The 17,125-nt window shown below is 44.1% G+C and overlaps 1 protein-coding gene across 26 annotated transcripts in view; it reads left to right on the top strand.

Moving 5' to 3' along the window:
• The window catches only part of ank3b (ankyrin 3b), a 754,625-nt gene that overhangs the window by 660,809 nt on the left and 76,691 nt on the right, over positions 1 to 17,125 (top strand). For all 26 annotated transcript variants that reach the window (XM_087999088.1, XM_087999086.1, XM_087999102.1 and 23 more), the window contains 3 exons: positions 948 to 1,172; positions 3,820 to 3,974; positions 12,952 to 13,163. In XM_087999088.1, the coding sequence (XP_087855214.1) occupies positions 948 to 1,172; positions 3,820 to 3,974; positions 12,952 to 13,163 (592 nt within the window). The remainder of the gene's footprint in view (positions 1 to 947; positions 1,173 to 3,819; positions 3,975 to 12,951; positions 13,164 to 17,125) is intronic.

Raw genomic sequence — 17,125 nt, 5'->3', positions numbered from 1 at the left:
AGCAATAAATCAAACTCAGATTCTACTGAAAGGTTTGTTTTATGGTAATATTAGCAGTGTTGTGTGGCATAGCCATTCAGTCCATCAGTGCCTGTGCTTGCCCTCATAGGCCCACTTCCTTTTTTGCTTCGACCACAAAGTGCTGCAAATATTATCCATTTTCAGGTTCTCCCTCGGCAAGTGGAAATTGTCAAAAATAAAACATGAACGAACTGCAGACACTGGAAATCAAACAAGAACAGAAATTGCTGAAAAAAAAAACTCAGCAGGTCTCGTGGCATCTTTGGAGAGAAATCCGAGTTAACTGTGTGGAACAGAGTGAAGAAGGGTCGAAAGTTGGGTCATGGGACTCGAAAAATATTAACTCTCTGGTTTGTATCTGCAGAAACTGCCAGACCTCATAGAATCCCTACAGTGTGGAAACGGGCCATTCGGCCAAACAAGTCCAACATGACCCTCCGAAGAGTATCCCACCCAGCCCTATTCCCTTGCCGTATTGCTCTACACTTACCCCAACTAATGCACCTAACCTCCCCATCCCTGAACACCATGGGCAATTTCCCATGGCCAATCCACCCAAACTGCACAGCTTTGGACTGTGGGAGGAAACCGGAGCACCCAGAGGAAACCCAAGCAGGAATCGAATCCTGGCACTGAGACAGCAGTGCTAACCACTGAGCCACCATGCCGCTCCAAACCTGCAGACCTGCTGAGTTTTTCCAGCAATTTGTTGTTTTCGAAATTGGTTAGCTTTGTGGAACAAACATTTAGACAGTGTGGTTGCAAAACATATTCCTGGCAAATGTGATGGTAGTGTGCTTCACATGGGGCCCAGCTTTTCCCATTCTTCCTTTGCCTTCGTGCAGGAGCTGTCTTCCTGCGATTCAGAGTGACTCACTCTCACCGATTTATTTCTTCTCGTTTGTCTGTCCGTCCCTCCCTCACAGGTTTCTGGTCAGTTTCATGGTGGATGCCCGCGGCGGATCCATGCGAGGTAGCCGTCACAACGGAATGCGCATTGTCATCCCGCCCCGCAAGTGTACCGCACCCACGCGCATCACTTGCCGCCTGGTGAAGAGACACAAACTGGCCAGCCCGCCCCCCATGGTGGAGGGCGAAGGATTGGCCAGTCGGCTGGTTGAAGTTGGACCATCGGGTGCCCAGTTCTTGGGGTAAGTCGCCGCCTCACTTTTCCTGACCACCGCAGAAGCCTCATCTTCTGTTCTTTTCTTATTGCTTTTCTGTGTGTGTGTGTGTGTGTGTGTGTGTGTGTGTGTGTGTGTGTGCGCGCACGTGTGTGTGCACGCGTGCGTGTGTGTGTGTGTGTATTTTGCAGGTGAAAGCTGACCAATCCTCCCAATGGTAGCTTTTGGTTTGAACGTGAGGAGAGCGTCAAAGGTCAGAGGAACAAGAAGGTCTACAGCCCCCTGTAAACGCACGGAGCTTATGAAATATTGTGTGCCAGTTTTGTTTTTTAAAAATTCCTTTTTAAATTTAGCAACTTAGAGGAGGAAATTCGTGAAAAGGCTTAACGGTGGCCGAATGGAATACCATAATATTCTACCAAACGGGAACTAAAATTGGACATCTTTGTTTGATCATTGGCAAACACCCAAAGTTGAGGAACCCTCCAAACAGCCCACTGTGATTTTGGCTGTCAATACTCCGCAGAACCGGGTGAAATTTCTTTGCTCATTCTGTTAGTGTGAAGTCTTGCGAATGCTCCATTTAAATTCTGGATACTGTTGGGAATGACAGTTTCTTCATTGTTTTTTTACTCCACTTTTTTGTTTCCCTTTACTGCTGCATGGATGTTTTTTTTTCAGTAAACTGCACCTTCCTACCAACCCTCCCCCTCTCACCGAGGGCGAGAGCTTGGTTAGCCGAATCCTGCAGCTGGGGCCACGAGGAACAAAATTTATTGGGTAGGATGTTTCTTAAAAAAAGATACAAACTGTCACAGCAGATTTTAATTTTGTTTTGAATTTTCTTTGGTTTTTATTTTAGTCATTCCCCATGTATTTCTTTTCTGCTACTTTCTTTTCATTTTGGAAAGAGCAACTTTCAGTTCTGTCACCGGAAAGATAATCATAGTGGCTTGATCTATCAGAGCTATGTTGTTTTTAAGCTTGACGCTAGGCATGTTTTTCTATTCACTGCAAGCATCCTGCCTTCATGACCGCTTTACTCCTGTATGTCACCTCTTCAAATCTCTCTCGGCCACATCAAATGCATTCAGTAAACTGTGAGGGCTGTTCACATTCATTACTGGTATAGAGAAGGTATCAGCGGAAATGACAACTAGAATGTTTGCCCCCATGCACAAGGGGCAACGTGATTTTGGAAAGAGGTGCAGAGATAATGAGACGTCCAGTCATCCTGTGGCAGAAATTTGTTGGTTTTCATTACCTTTACAACGGGTCAGTGCAAAAGGACCCCTGTGTTCATTAGTTTCGGGAGAATAAGCATGTGGTACATCTTGTAAAGTGCTGGAACAGGCCTACATAGTTAGTTTGGGACTGCATGCTTCACACCTTCTTAAAATTAACATTGAAATTGGTTTTCGTTCTGGATTGCCTCAAAATGTGAGGGTCTCTGAAGTACGTCTGCTTAAGATTGTCAGAAATTTGGTGTCATACAACTACTCAAGAACGTAAGGTGGTCCTGAGCACTTCTGCCTTGCAAAACGTAGGTTTTAAACATTTTATGCAACAATTTGGTCCATTCCCAATTATCTTGATACATTTTCAAAGGTTTGGTACGTTCTCTATATCCATGTTTCCATTCTGGATGTCTTGCTGCACTACACACAGGATATGATCGATCTGCCAAAGTGTTTTATTTTTATAAACGGGACAGTGTAAGAGTTTCGGTGCCGAATGAGGCTGTATTTCCAAGGTGGAACCCAACTGAGTCTTGAATGTCCATTGCATCCTTCAGTAATCCCATATGCTTTTCCACACATTTGCACAAATGGTTTTCTGTGTATGTCCAATGTTGAATATTATGAAGTCGAATGTTAGAAATGTGAATAACCGGAGACATTTCTTCATTCCCAATATTCTGGCCAAAAGAGGGATTGGTGGGGGAATGGGGTCTGGAGTGGGTCATTGCAAATGGGGGCATCTTGCACTGTATTGTCAATTGTTAAAGTATAAAAATGTCAGTGCTACAACACTTTTGATACAATGAAGCCTCTTTAAAAGCCCACTTGAAAATTATTGTTAAGTTTCACTCAAATGCTTGACGTCCTTTGGTGGACCAACAAAACAAAACCGTGGAAATGCGTAAGTTCCATAGTCACTGAAATGTTTCATCTTACAGCAACTTCCTCCTTTCTTCATTGGCAATGGTTTTGTTCATTTTGATTTTAAGTGAACAATACAGCCTATATAGGCAACCGAAAAGCAAGCTGTCTTAATGTTGCTTATGAGGGGGTTTGTAACTAAGACATCATGGTGCTTTTAAAGATTTGAATTTCACTTCTGTATGTAACCCTTTGAGTGCGGTCGCTCAAGTAAAACGTGAAACTTTTCCCTTTGTGACTTCTACGATCTTTAAATATACAGAGAGAGCAACATTCTTTCCAAAGAAAAGTTCAAGAATCAAAAAAGAAACATGAAGTTTCCAGTTTGCTATCCCAATTCTCAAAGGGTTAAAATGACCAAATTTACAAATGGGAGGGGTTCAAACTGCAATCCCTGGTTTAGAAAAGAAGTTGAATTTATTTCCCAAAATAAGATTTTTAAAGAAAATTAGATGGAGGTTGCACTGGTCTGCCGAATATGGATAAGACAAAAGAGTCTGTTTTCTTTCTAGCCCAGTGATTGTGGAGATCCCACATTTTGGGTCAATGCGGGACAAAGAAAGGGAGCTTATCGTGCTGCGAAGTGAAAATGGAGAAGTCTGGAAGGAGCACCAATATGACTGTAAAGAACAGGAGCTCAATGAGATATTGAATGGCATGGATGAAGGTGAGCATCCATTTTTGGCAGGTCATTCAGTCCCCACCAGCTGATACCCTGTGATATCCTTTGTCACAAGCCTTTCAGAGGACCATCACTTTATTGTCTCATGTCTGTTGAACAACAGCCCGAAGCTTTTTGGAGTTACTATCTTGTGTATAGTTTTTACAAAGAAAATATGACAGAGACCCACGAAATGCGAGTCTGAATACTGGGAGAGGGTTTATTTACTGCTTATTTCTATACCTGAGTACGTTGACAAGGTAGGAGTTCCACTGGCACTTATAACAGATCTGCCTTGATTACATCTAGCAACATTACCCCTCTTCCCTCCTGAGATTTTCCTTCTCATTTTCCTGGGAGCAGTTCTCAGCTCCATGCCGGATTTTGGCTAAGCAGCAGCACACTAGCCTCTGAGTGTGAAGTGAATATGTCCTGTCCATACTTGAATTGATAGTGCAGATTGGCAGCTTAGTGCACAAGCGAGTGAGTGCTGCACTGTTTGAGATGTCACCTTTGAGGTGAGTTGTTGAAATGAGAAGTTAAACTGACTGGTCTGTAATTGCTGGGCTGGTCTTTGCAGCTTATTTTTTTAAACAAGGGCAAAGCTTTCCAGTTCTCTAATCCTCTGGCACGACCCCTGAATCCAGGGAATACCAGTGCCTCTGCAATTCTCACCCTCACTTGGAGTCATTGAGATGTACAGGGCGGAAACAGACCCTTCGGTCCAACTCATCTATGCCGACCAGATATCCCAACCCAATCTTGTCCCACCTGCCAGCACCCGGCCCATATCCCTCCAAACCCTTCCTATTCATATACCCATCCAAATGCCTTTTAAATGTTGCAATTGTACCAGCCTCCACCACATCCTCTGGCAGCTCATTCTACACACATACCACCCTTTGCATGAAAAAGTTGCCCCTTAGGTCTTTTTTGTATCTTTCCCCTCTCATCCAAAACCTATGCCCTTTTGTTCCGGACTCCCCATCCCAAGGAAAAGACTTTGTCTATTTATTCTATCCATGCCCCTCATAATTTTGTAAACCTCTATAAGGTCACCCCTCAGCCTCTGACGCTCCAGGGAAAACAGCCCCATCCTGTTCAGCCTCTCCCTGTAGCTCAAATCCTCCAGCCCTGGCAACATCCTTGTAAATCTTTTCTGAACCCTTTCAAGTTTCACAACATCTTTTCGATAGGAAGGATACCAGAATTGCACGCAATATTCCAACTGGCCTAACCAATGTCCTGTACAGCCGCAACATGACCTCCCAACTCCTGTACTCAATACTCTGACCCATAAAGGAAAGCATACCAAACGCCTTCTTCACTATCCTATCTACCTGCAACTCCACTTTCAAGGAACTATGAACCTGCACTCTAAGGTCTCTTTGTTCAGCAACACTTCCTAGGACCTAACCATTAAGTGTATAAGCCCTGCTAAGATTTGCTTTCGCAAAATGCAGCACCTCGCATTTATCTGAATTAAACTCCATCTGCCACTTCTCAGCCCATTGGCCCATCTGGTCCAGATCCTGTTGTAATCTGAGATAGCCCTCTTCGCTGTCCACTACACCTCCAATTGTGGTGTCATCTGTAAACTTACTAACTGTACCTCTTATGCTCGCATCCAAATCATTTATGTAAGTGACAAAAAGTAGAGGACCCAGCACCGATCCTTGTGGCACTCCACTGGTCACAGGCCTCCAGTCTGAAAAACAACTCTCCACCACCACCCTCTGTCTTCTACCTTTGAGCCAGTTCTGTATCCAAATGGCTAGTTCTCCCTGTACTCCATGAGATATAACCTTGCTAACCAATCTCCCATGGGGAACCTTGTCGAACGTCTTATTGCAGTCCCTCTACTGCTCTGCCCTCATTAATCCTCTTTGTTAATTCTTCAAAAAACTCAATAAAGTTTGTGAGACATGATTTCCCATGAACAAAGCCATGTTGACTATCCCTAATCAGTCCTTGCCTTTCCAAATACATGTACATCCTGTCCCTCAGGATTCCCTCCAACAACTTGCCCACCACCAACTTCAGGCTCACTGGTCTATAGTTCCCTGGCTTGTCCTTACCGCCCTTCTTAAACAGTGGCACCACGTTAGCCAACCTCCAGTCTTCCGGCACCTCACCTGTGACTATCGATGATACAAGTTTCTCAGCAAGAGGCCCAGCAATCACTTCTCTAGCTTTCCACAGAGTTCTAGGGTACACCTGATCAGGTCCTGGGGATCTATCCACTTTTAACCATTTCAAGACATCCAGCACTTCCTCCTCTGTAATATGGACATTTTGCAAGATGTCACCATCTATTTCCCTACAGTCTATATCTTCCATGTCCTTTTCCACAATAAATACTGATGCAAAATACTTGTTTAGTATTTCACCCATTTTCTGTGGCTCCACACAAAGGCCGCCTTGCTGATCTTTGAGGGGCTGTATTCTCTCCCTAGTTACCATTTTGTCCTTAATGTATCTGTAAAAACCCTTTGGATTCTCCTTACCGCTACTTGCCAAAGCTATCTCATGTCCCTTTTTTGCCCTCCTGATTTCCTCTTAAGTATACTCCTACTGCCTTTATACTCTTCTAAGGATTCACTTCTTTTGTGGATGTGTCTCTTCTGCTCCCAGTGCCATATCATCTTTCAGTATACACCGAGTTTATTAATTCCTCCTCCTTTTCAATTAACTCTGCCGGATGTTAAAGACAGATATAGACATGATGGGCCAAAAGGCCTGTTCCTGAGCTGTGCTGTTCTACATTCTATGTTCTATGTATTCATTTCACACCTCAACTCTGCCCTTTGTCTTTAGGCATCACAGTGGCTCAGTGGTTAGCACTGCTGCCTTACAGCGCCAGGGACCCAGGTTCGATTCCAGCCTCAGGTGACTGTCTGTGTGAAGTTTGCACATTCTCCCTGTGTCTGCATGGGTTTTCTCTGGGTGTTCGGTTTCCTCCCACAGTCTGACGATGTGCAGGTTAGGTGGATTGGCCATGGGAAATGCAAGTTTACAGGGATAGGTAGGTCTGGGTGGGATGCTCTTCCAAGGGTCAGTGTGGTCTCAATAGGTCGAATGGCCTGCTTCCATACTCTAGAGATTCTGAGTAAAAATTTCTTTTTTTTAAAGTCCTTAATTGGCGTCAGGGCCTGCTCCTGTTCTATGTTCATTTATCATTCATGCCTCTTTTAAGTATAAATCCCATCTTTTAGTCCCCAATTGACCCTGCTACTTATTTTACCATTCTTTTACTATTGACATGCATATAGTCATAGATTGGTCCAACCCATCCATGCCGAGCAGATATCCCAACCCAATCTAGTCCCACCTGCCAGCACCCAGCCCATATCCTTCTAAACCCTTCCTAATCATAAACCCATCCAAATGCCTTTTAAATTGTGCAATTGTACCAGTCTCCAACACTTCTTCTGGCAGCTCATTCCATGCATGTACCACCCTCTGCGTGAAAAAGTTGCCCCTTGGGTCTCTTTTATATCTTTCCCCTCTCACCCTAAACCTATGCCCTCTAGTTCTGGACTCCCCCACCCCAGGGAAAAGACTTTGTCTATTTATCCTATCCACGCCCTCATAATTTTGTATATTGGCAACTTGAGGATTCCCTTTTCTGCTAGTTGCAAGTATTCTTTATCATAATCCCTCTTTGTCTCTCATATTGACTTCACTGAACTGACATTTGCACGAAACATTATGTTGTGTTCCTTAGTATCAGACTTATAACCCACTGTGAAATCTATCCTTTGGTTTCTGAATTCAGTCTGATGCAGGACATATAAAATAATCTTTTCCTCATAGAACAGTGGAGGCCTATCTGAAAATTGTCCACTTTTAAGTTACATAGTGAGATATCACTACAGCAATATGCTGAGTTCCATGTAATTTTTATCCTACATAGCTATGGTTCTATTCACTTGGGAACGAATGAGTCTTATTAAGTTGGTTGCTGCATCTGTCAAATCTTCCGAAAGGTTTCACTCGAACCAGATTTGTTGACCTGTGTGTTTTAAGCAGGGAGGAAGTAGCACATAGTGATTACTGCACAAAGCAGAGCTTTAAGGTTTGAAAGAGAAGAGCTGTGAGTCACAGTTGTGACCACAGTCTTGGTTGGTTTTCACAAAGCAAGTGTCCGTCTGAGATTCCCGTGAAAACTATAGGGGGATCTGATTTGATCACATGTTTGGCAAAGGAGGGAAAAGCACCCAGAAAACTGAGGGTCAGAGGCAGTGTTTGGCGAGCTGTGGAGAAAGGCACCCTGTTTACAGGTGGTAATGTTCGGAACGCTTGGAATTAAGTGGAGGATGGAGGCAACCAGCTAGAACTGCTTAGTCTTGTTACTTTGTGACTTGAGGAAAAAAAAAGGATACTAAGTGATTTTGAGGAGCATGCAAAATATTTGACAGGCAGGTTTGAACACAGGAACTCCCAACAGCACAGTGAGAACCAGTTACAATTGACAGCTAGATGGCTGGAGTCCAAAACAGGATAAGGTGTAAATGCAAGTGCATAAATATTGGGAATAGACCTCAGTTGAAACTGTTGTGGCAGCTAGAATTTCATATTTGTCTGAAAATAGATAGGAGTGGTTTGGATCCATTGACCAGGGGCATACACATAGAATTGCAGCAAATCGGCTTCATGAAGTTAAGCACAGTGTACAACAGCAGACTAGTTATGGTGATCCTGTATAAGGCATTGCTTAGACCTCATCGAGAGTATTGTGTACGGTTCTGGATCCACACTATAGCAAGGATGTGGAGACAGCGTGAAAGATCTGATCTGATTTGATTTGTTATTGTGACATAGAACATAGAAAAATACAGCGCAGTACAGGCCCTTTGGCCCTCGATGTTGCGCCGATCCAAGCCCACCTAACCTACACTAGCCCACTATCCTCCATATGCCTATCCAATGCCCGTTTAAATGCCCATAGAGAGGGAGAGTCCACCACTGCTACTGGCAGGGCATTCCATGAACTCACGACTCGCTGAGTAAAGAGATGTACCTAGCTACAGTGAAAGGTTTTGTTTTGTGAGCAGTGTAGGCAGATCATACCATACAAAGTGCATGAGTGTGACAGGACAGAGGGAGGAATGCAAGAGGTTTAGGCGAATAGTTCCAGGGATGAAATGCTTCACAGTGAACGATTGTAGAAAGAGCTGACAGGAGTTTTTGACATTCGGTGGGGGGGTTGTGAACAGAGTGAGTTAGGAGAAACTGTTCCCATGTGTGAACGAATTAAGAACCAGAGGGCACCATTTTGAGAGAGGTTTGGACAAGAAGCAAATATGAGGCGAGGGAGAAAACAAACACTTTTCATGCAGTAAGTTGTTTGGATGTGGAACACACAGTGCCTGAAATTGTAGTGGAGGCAGGTTCAGTTGAGGCATTCAACAGAACATTGGATGATTATTTAAATAAAATCATTACGCAAGGAAATACAAGGAAAAGGAAGGAGATTGACACTAATTTTAAAAAAAACTCAGAAGAGCTGGTGCAGACACAATTGCACTGTAACAATTAAGTTCAAGTTAACAGACTCCAAGGTATCTGAATGGGATGCACTTTTCTTTGACAGTTGTCTGTTTGTCGAAATTCGTAATGGTGTTTTGGCAGAAGAAAAAAAGGGTTAACAGCATTGCTAGAATTTGCTTAAGAGAAATCAGAATGTGTATTTGTTGATAAACCGTGTTGCTCACTGACATTTGTTACTTTATTATTTCGGAATGTTCATCCGAAAAGGAGAAAAATGATTCGTCCTAAGGACAGACTGAGTATGTGAACAGTGGGGTTGTCTACATTTCAGGCAGCTAAAAGTATGATGGAGAAAGACAAATGATTTTGCATCTGGATTGATAAAGATAATTCTTATGTCACTTTAGTCCAAGGATGTGCAGGTTAGGGTGGATTGACCATGCTAAATGGGCGGCACGGTGACACAGTGGTTAGCACTGCTGCCTCACAGCGCCAGAGACCTGGGTTCAATTCCCGCCTCAGGCGACTGACTGTGTGGAGTTTGCACGTTCTCCCCGTGTCTGCGTGAGTTTCCTCCGGGTGCTCCGGTTTCCTCCCACAGTCCAAACATGTGCGGGTCAGGTGAATTGGCCATGCTAAATTGCCCGTAGTGTTAGGTAAGGTGTAAATGTAGGGGTATGGGTGGGTTGCGCTTCGGCGGGTCGGTGTGGACTTGTTGGGCCGGAGGGCCTGTTTCCACACTGTAATGTAATGTAATGTAATCTAATCTCATCTAAATTGCCCCATGGTGTCCAGGGATGTGCAGGCTTGGTGGATTAGTTATTTGGAATAGGGTGGGGTGGAACATTCTTTGGAGGGGTGGTGCGGATTTGATGGGCCAAATGGCTTCTATCTGCACTTTAGAGATTCTATGATTCAAGAGCATTTCTTAGTTGGCAGTAGATTTGAGTCTGTATCTGGCAAACACAGTGCTCATGTTTTACAATATCAGCAATCCTGCCTTTGAAACATTATGTTTTAATCCTGTGTAACCACCCGGGTTCCCTCTTTGTATGTCGAGAGCAATGAATGGAGAAACTGAGAAGTTGGGTCAGAAAATTTCCAAAGAGCATCAGTGACTGCTCTTCACAAGTTCTTCATTAACTGTAAAGTGCTTTCAAATGAGTCGTGGTCATGAAATGTGTGATAGAAATCCAAGTTCTCCTTTCACTTGGAGGAACATTTCTAATGTCTCATTTCTCCCTATAAACATGTGCCCACACACAACCGATATTGTTCCCTGATCTAACACATTTTATTTTCTTTCAAGTTAAAATTGTCCATTTTCACACTGTAGCTAGAAGGAAACTTCTGTCTCCTCCTTTTGATTTTACAAAAAAGGAACAGTATTCTGTGTGGTCTCATTCTTGGATGCTGTCCCGCGCCAGAACTGCACAAGGTCCTGTGAGGAAATGGAATGTTTGAGGTTCTAGGCTGTAATGTCTTAAAGTGACAGGCAGCTTAGTGCTTTTGGTGGATTTGGTGGATCTGTTTTTGGTGGATTAAATTGCTACATTTGCCTTTTTTAATGTCTTTATTTACCTCAACACTTCTTTTCTTCTTCAATGAAAAGATGAGTTTACAAATCAGCAAAGCACTTTCAAGTCTTCCAGCTAAAAGTAAAGACATGAGTTACTTGGAAATGCAGTTAGTATTGTTCCCTATTCTGGAGAATGTGTAGGGTCCTCAAACCTTTTGATTTGAAAGGACACTGCTGCCAAAAGAACTGTTTTTTGTTATTTTTTCTGTCACTGAGCACAACAAAAATGCATCTCTAGGAAGTAATTCGCAAGTAAATTTCAGATCAGAATTGTAAAGACTTGAAGGCAGAGAGATTCAAGTACTGTACACAAATCCAGAAAATCAACTCAGTGTGAAAAGAGTGATAGCCTTTGTACTGTGGGGACAATAGAACAGTTGTTTGTTATTGCAGTAATAATTGAGGCATCTGGACTTCAGAGATATGACTTTATGACTGGATTTTAAATTCAGTCAATTACATAAATGTGGAATAAAAAGGTCGCATCATTAACGGTAATCATATCATCACCAGATTTGCATTAAAAATCCATCTGGTTCACTAACTGGAAGGAAATTGGCCTTCCTACCCATATGTATGCGACTCCTGATCCACAGCAAAATGGCTGACTCTGAACTGCTGACTGAAAAGGCCTGGAGAGACGATCAGGGATAGGTAATAAATGCTGTTCTTGCTAACAATACTGATAGCTGTGAATGAATTTGAGTAAAGAGTCACATCACTGCTGGGGCTTCACCTGGAATGTTGTGTCTGAAACTGGGCATCACATTTTAGAAAGGATGCTAAAGTCTTATTTGGCTGTAGAGGGCATTTCCTGTAATAGAACACTAGGGATAAGGAAGATAGGGAGACGTTATTCAGAGTGCCGTGTAAATTGGTAACCAGAGGACACCGATTGAAAATAATTTGAAGATTGAGAATTCTTTTTTTAACAAAACAGATTTTTGTGTGATCTAGAATGCACTGCCTGAAAGTGATACGATGATACTGTGGCTTTAAGAGGTTATTTTGTCCTGGATTTTTTTTTAAAAGAGATTGAACGAGAGGTATTGAGCTGTCTGTCAGCAAGCAAACAACTTGTGAGGCCTTGGAGTTTTTTCAGTTGGAACAATAGAAGCAGTCTGGATGTGTGTGGCCACCTGTCACAGACCAGGATTTCTAGTTTTTTTTTAGTTTTTAGGTTTAGCTTTAACAGTTACTGTTGTGGGCTTGAAGAAGTGGAAGCTATCTTTACCCTCTCTCAGTTACAGCTCGAAACTGGAGTTTCTCTGGGTTCCCTGTGAGACAAATCCATTTTTCTGAATTTGACTTTTTACCAAGGGGTGTGTTTATGGAATGTTACTATATTAGAACAGTTAATTAGGAATAGTTATTGAATCTATTATTCGGTTAGGTTTTCCACGAGAGTTATTATTCTAAATTCCTCTTTATTTGGATGTGATTTAACTATAATGTTTAAATAAATTATGTTTTGCTTAATGCTGAGTCGTTTGACCACTCACATTGCATCCAAAACAACCACTTTACATTTGCCTTATAAATAACAAAACGTTAGCGTCTAGGCTACCATCTTAAAATATTTTGAGGGGTCTGATCTCATCCATGACAGTGTGATGGAAGAAGTTTCAGTTGCACTTTTGACAAGCAGCCCTGAATGCAGGGCTAACGGGAGAGAACAGCAGAGTGGATTTATAGTGGGAAGTTATTACATGGGGCCAAAATCAATGCAATGGGCAGAATGGCCACTGTCTGATAATAATTCCAGGTGGCTATCTTTGTGCACTATCATTTTTAAGTAAGAATCACATTTAAATTGTGTGAGCAGAATGATAATGGAAGTTTAATGGGTGTTTGTGTGCAAGTCAGAACATCAGTGCTCTGAAAGCAATATTTTCATCCATTCTCACTTAGAACTCGACAGCGCTGAAGAGCTGGAGAAGAAGCGCATCTGTCGGATCATCACCAAGGATTTTCCGCAGTATTTTGCCGTGGTGTCACGGATAAAACAAGAAAGTAATCAGATGGGACCGGAAGGTGGAATGTTGAGCAGCACGAACATTCCTCTTGTTCAGGCATCCTTCCCAGAGGGCGCGCTCACCAAGAGGATCCGAGTGGGCCTCCAGGTAAGAAGGGGCTTTGTCAGTTCTCCTCAGAGGGAAAGGCCATGGTCCAGTGTCACTCCCGTTCAATGCAGCAGTGAAGGTTTGTGGAAGTGGGGAGGTTCACAAATAGTGTGCCACTCCAGAACCAACAGCACCCGCCACGTCACTCTCTTTCTTGCCTTCTCCCGTTTCTGACATATTTGTCATGAGAACGGGCATTGCCAGTGGCAATGCGCGTCTACTGTCATGGTGGGAGGTGGGTCAAACCTGTCATCAGCTGACAGTGCAACACCTACAGGCAGATCAAAACCCAGCCTCCTGAGCAAAATGGATCAAACTTCTACCCAATCTCCTTGCAGTTATCGTAAATATTGAGAGCACAGAGGTCAGCTAGGTATTCTCAAGATTAAATTTCCCTTGTAAATATCTGGTTTCACTTTGTTCATATATGTGTATCATCATTATTTGGCGAAACTAATTTATTCAGAGAGTGGACTGCACAAACACACCTCATGGTTGATACACATTGGTGGTTATAGGAGAGTTAGGCACAATTCCTTTACAGGAGAAGAAACAGCATTGTGATTTCAATTGGTTTTGATTGACTGGTCGTGCTGCCGTTCTGTGTCGTTCTGTGCCAGCTCCGAAATGATTCCCTGAAGGCTGATATCCCATCACCAAGTCACCCTTTATTTACATGTGCGTAGTACGTGACACGGACCCAGCTAGCTCAGAGCTGGTTCCTATAATCAAGAGAACCTCTGAGACTCCTGTTTATTTTTTTTTATTTTATTAAACAAATTACAAAACAGTTTACAAAAAGGAAAACAGTTAACATTTACAGCTGTATACAAGAGACAGCAATTTTACAAGGGAGAGGAGCAGCAAAGCCAGGCCCCAAACCCTACCATTCAACCAGTTTACAGGGAGATGAGGACAAACCTCAAATCCCAATTTCACATATAAAAGACAGCGACAATGACATTGTACATGAGACAATACAGTTACATACAAGTGCAGATAATACAGACCCAGAAAGCCCCCGTCCCTTCCACCTTCCGACCACTCTAAGGCAGCCCCCCCCCCTACCCACCTTCCGGCTCTCGGTCCACCCCATGCTCCTTCCAGTTCTCGGTCCGCCCTGACACACCTTTCGACCACCTCTAGGACAGCCCGCCCCGGTACCCGCCCGGGGTGACAGTGGTCAGGACGGCCTACCCACCTTCCGGCTTCACTAACCACCCTCAGCACCTTTCGACCACCTCTAGGCCAGCCGCCCCGGCACCTGCCCGGAGTGACAGCGCTGAGGACGGCTACCCGCCTTCTGGCTCTCGGTCTGCCCCTACGTACCATTGGGCTCTCACCCACCCCGATGCGCCTCCGGCCAGTGGGCTATCCTGGCACATCTTCCGGCCACCTTTAGGACAGCCCGTCCCCTTCCCTGGGACGACAGCGTGTAGGGTAGCCCACAAGCCTTCCGGATCTCAGCCCGCCCCTATGCACCTTCTGGCTCTCAGCTGCTCTGACATCTTTTGACCACCTCTAGGACAGCCCGTCCCGATTATCCCTTCTCGGGACGACAGCGCTCAGAACAGCCTACCCACCCTCTGGCTTTCGGGACAGCCTACTAACCTTCAGGTTACAGGATGGCCTACCCACCCTCTGGCTCTCGGGGTGACAGCTTTCAGAATGACCCATGAGCCTCCCAGCTCACAGCAAGGCCTGCCAGACCCAGGGACTCAAGACAGTGCAGGTGATAGACCCAACCAACACAAAACAGTTAATTACGTAAAAACAGAGTCCTTTTTGGTCCACAGTCCAAATATATAGAGTCTTCAAAATATCGAGTCCATTCCCAGGAATGGAGTCCACTCCAGTTTATGAGGTGCATTGTCCAAAATGGAGTTCACTCCAAACTGCAGAGTCCACTGCCAAAAAAAACAGAGTCCACAACCAAGGGCAGACCCCACTCCTGAAGGCAGCAAATGCACACCCCACAGCACACAGGTGTTCAGTCTCCATAGAGTCCTGGCCCAGCCTTGGAAAACCAGGCCCACTCACAGGAACATAGTACAGGTGCAGTTAACTCACAGGGGGGTTAGTCCACTCCTGAAGGAAAGGTCTGCTGCCAAACTCCAGGATACAGCAACTGCTCACCTCCCAGCACACACCCAGGTGTTCAATCTTCAGAGGCCCAGTCCCAGGGCTAGGCCTCCCCACAGGAACAGCTCCTCTGGTAAAATGTATGTCTTTCACAAGGGCTCAGTCCAAACACCAATAAAAAGTGAAGACACATACAAAAAAACAAAGGAAATTAGAGTCCAAGGGCTAAGCCCTACCACAAAATTAACATTATCCTTTTCTCAAAAAGTAAAAAGAGAAAAAAAGAGTAACACACAGGCTGTAACCAGTCAGTGAAACAACAACCCCCTAATGAGAACTGAGTTACATCTGAAACACATTATGTTAAACTCCTGATGCACAATCAGTCCTCACTAAAGGAATACCAGTTAACAAACTGGCTAAATAATTCAGCCAGTTCAGGAATCAGGTTTTCCCTCTCCAAAAAAAAGGGTAGCAGAAACTAACAGTAACACACTGACTGTAGCACCAGCCAGCTCAGAGTCAGTCCCAAGAAAATGAGGGGAATCTAAACCTCCTGTTTATATCTGCCAGCTTGGGCTCCCTGATTGGGCCAGGTTAACAACCCCAATGAGAGAGCTCATATTCTGTGAGGTCCACTGGCTGACCTTGTCACCATCACCGCAGGCTCTCCTTTCTGTCCATGGTCAAAAAGGGTGTCTGAGATCATTAACTCTGGTGAGAGATAATTGAAATGTTGTAGATGAGCCCAATGGATTCTGCCAGATAAAATCCTAAAGTGGGCATACAGTTGGACAGTACTGATATCATTCTTGAAGTCCCCTTGTCCTTCCTTTGACTGACTGCACTAACTCCTCCCCAGTAGTGGGAATGCCCTTTTGCATATAGACAATAGGTGCAGGAGTAGGCCGTTTGGCCCTTTGTGCCAGCACCACCATTCATTATGATCGTGGCTGATCATCCACAATCAGTATCCTGTTCCTGCCTTATCCCCATAACCCTTGATTCCTCTATCTCTAAGAGCTCTGCCCATCTTTTTCTTGAAAGATTTCAGAGACTTGCCCTCCACTGCCTTCTGGGGCAGAGCATTCCATACACCCACCACTCTCTGGGTGAAGAAGTTTCTCCTCAACTCTGTTCTAAATGGCCTCATTTCATTCCTCCACGTACAGCCCCTCCCTCTGTCTTTTCCTGGATGCCCCTTCCATTCCTCCATGATCCCAACCGCACTCACCAATGACTAGTCTAGAGTCTCTGTGCCAGCTGCCATTATTCTGCCTGCCCTCATCCTGTAGAGTTAATGAAGAGAAACCGCTGACCGTGCACACGTTTGCACAATGCCGTCAGGTGGATGTTGCCTTTCAACAAATGCAAAATTAAGAATGCAGGATGTAATATTTTCAAGAATCATTATGCAAATGAGTATTCATGGGACATTAGAAACATGAACCCACCATGGGCTGACGTGAGATTTTAACTCTGCACCACAACTCGTTGTGGGGATACTAGCATTTCACATCCCATCAATGTAGTCACCCCACTATGTTTCACATTCTTGAGATTCTGTAACCTTGTCCCTAGGCATTATGGCAGAACAGTAACTTGGTGACTGACAGAGTCAGGTAAATGATATACACATCTGTTACTGTGTTAAACATAGAGAATGGAATCCTACCATAGCTGCTGTGATGGTGACACTGACTGGAAGCCTTTGATGTATCATCATGTCGAGGTACTTGGGTCCAGAAAGACAGTAAAACCATGGATTGTATTCAGCAGCATGATGCAGGGTCGGGAAACTATGGTAACCATTAGAGACTTGAGGTGCCAGAAGTACATAGCGCAGGCAATTCTGTGGATGTTAGTAAAAGCAGTTTTAT

The sequence above is a fragment of the Chiloscyllium plagiosum genome, unplaced genomic scaffold, assembly GCF_037043375.1.
Source record: "Chiloscyllium plagiosum isolate Xiang-an unplaced genomic scaffold, Cpla_swu_hap1 HiC_scaffold_22, whole genome shotgun sequence".
Taxonomy (NCBI): domain Eukaryota; kingdom Metazoa; phylum Chordata; class Chondrichthyes; order Orectolobiformes; family Hemiscylliidae; genus Chiloscyllium; species Chiloscyllium plagiosum.
Note: the sequence above shows the minus strand (reverse complement) of the source record. Positions and strands in the feature narration are given on the sequence as shown.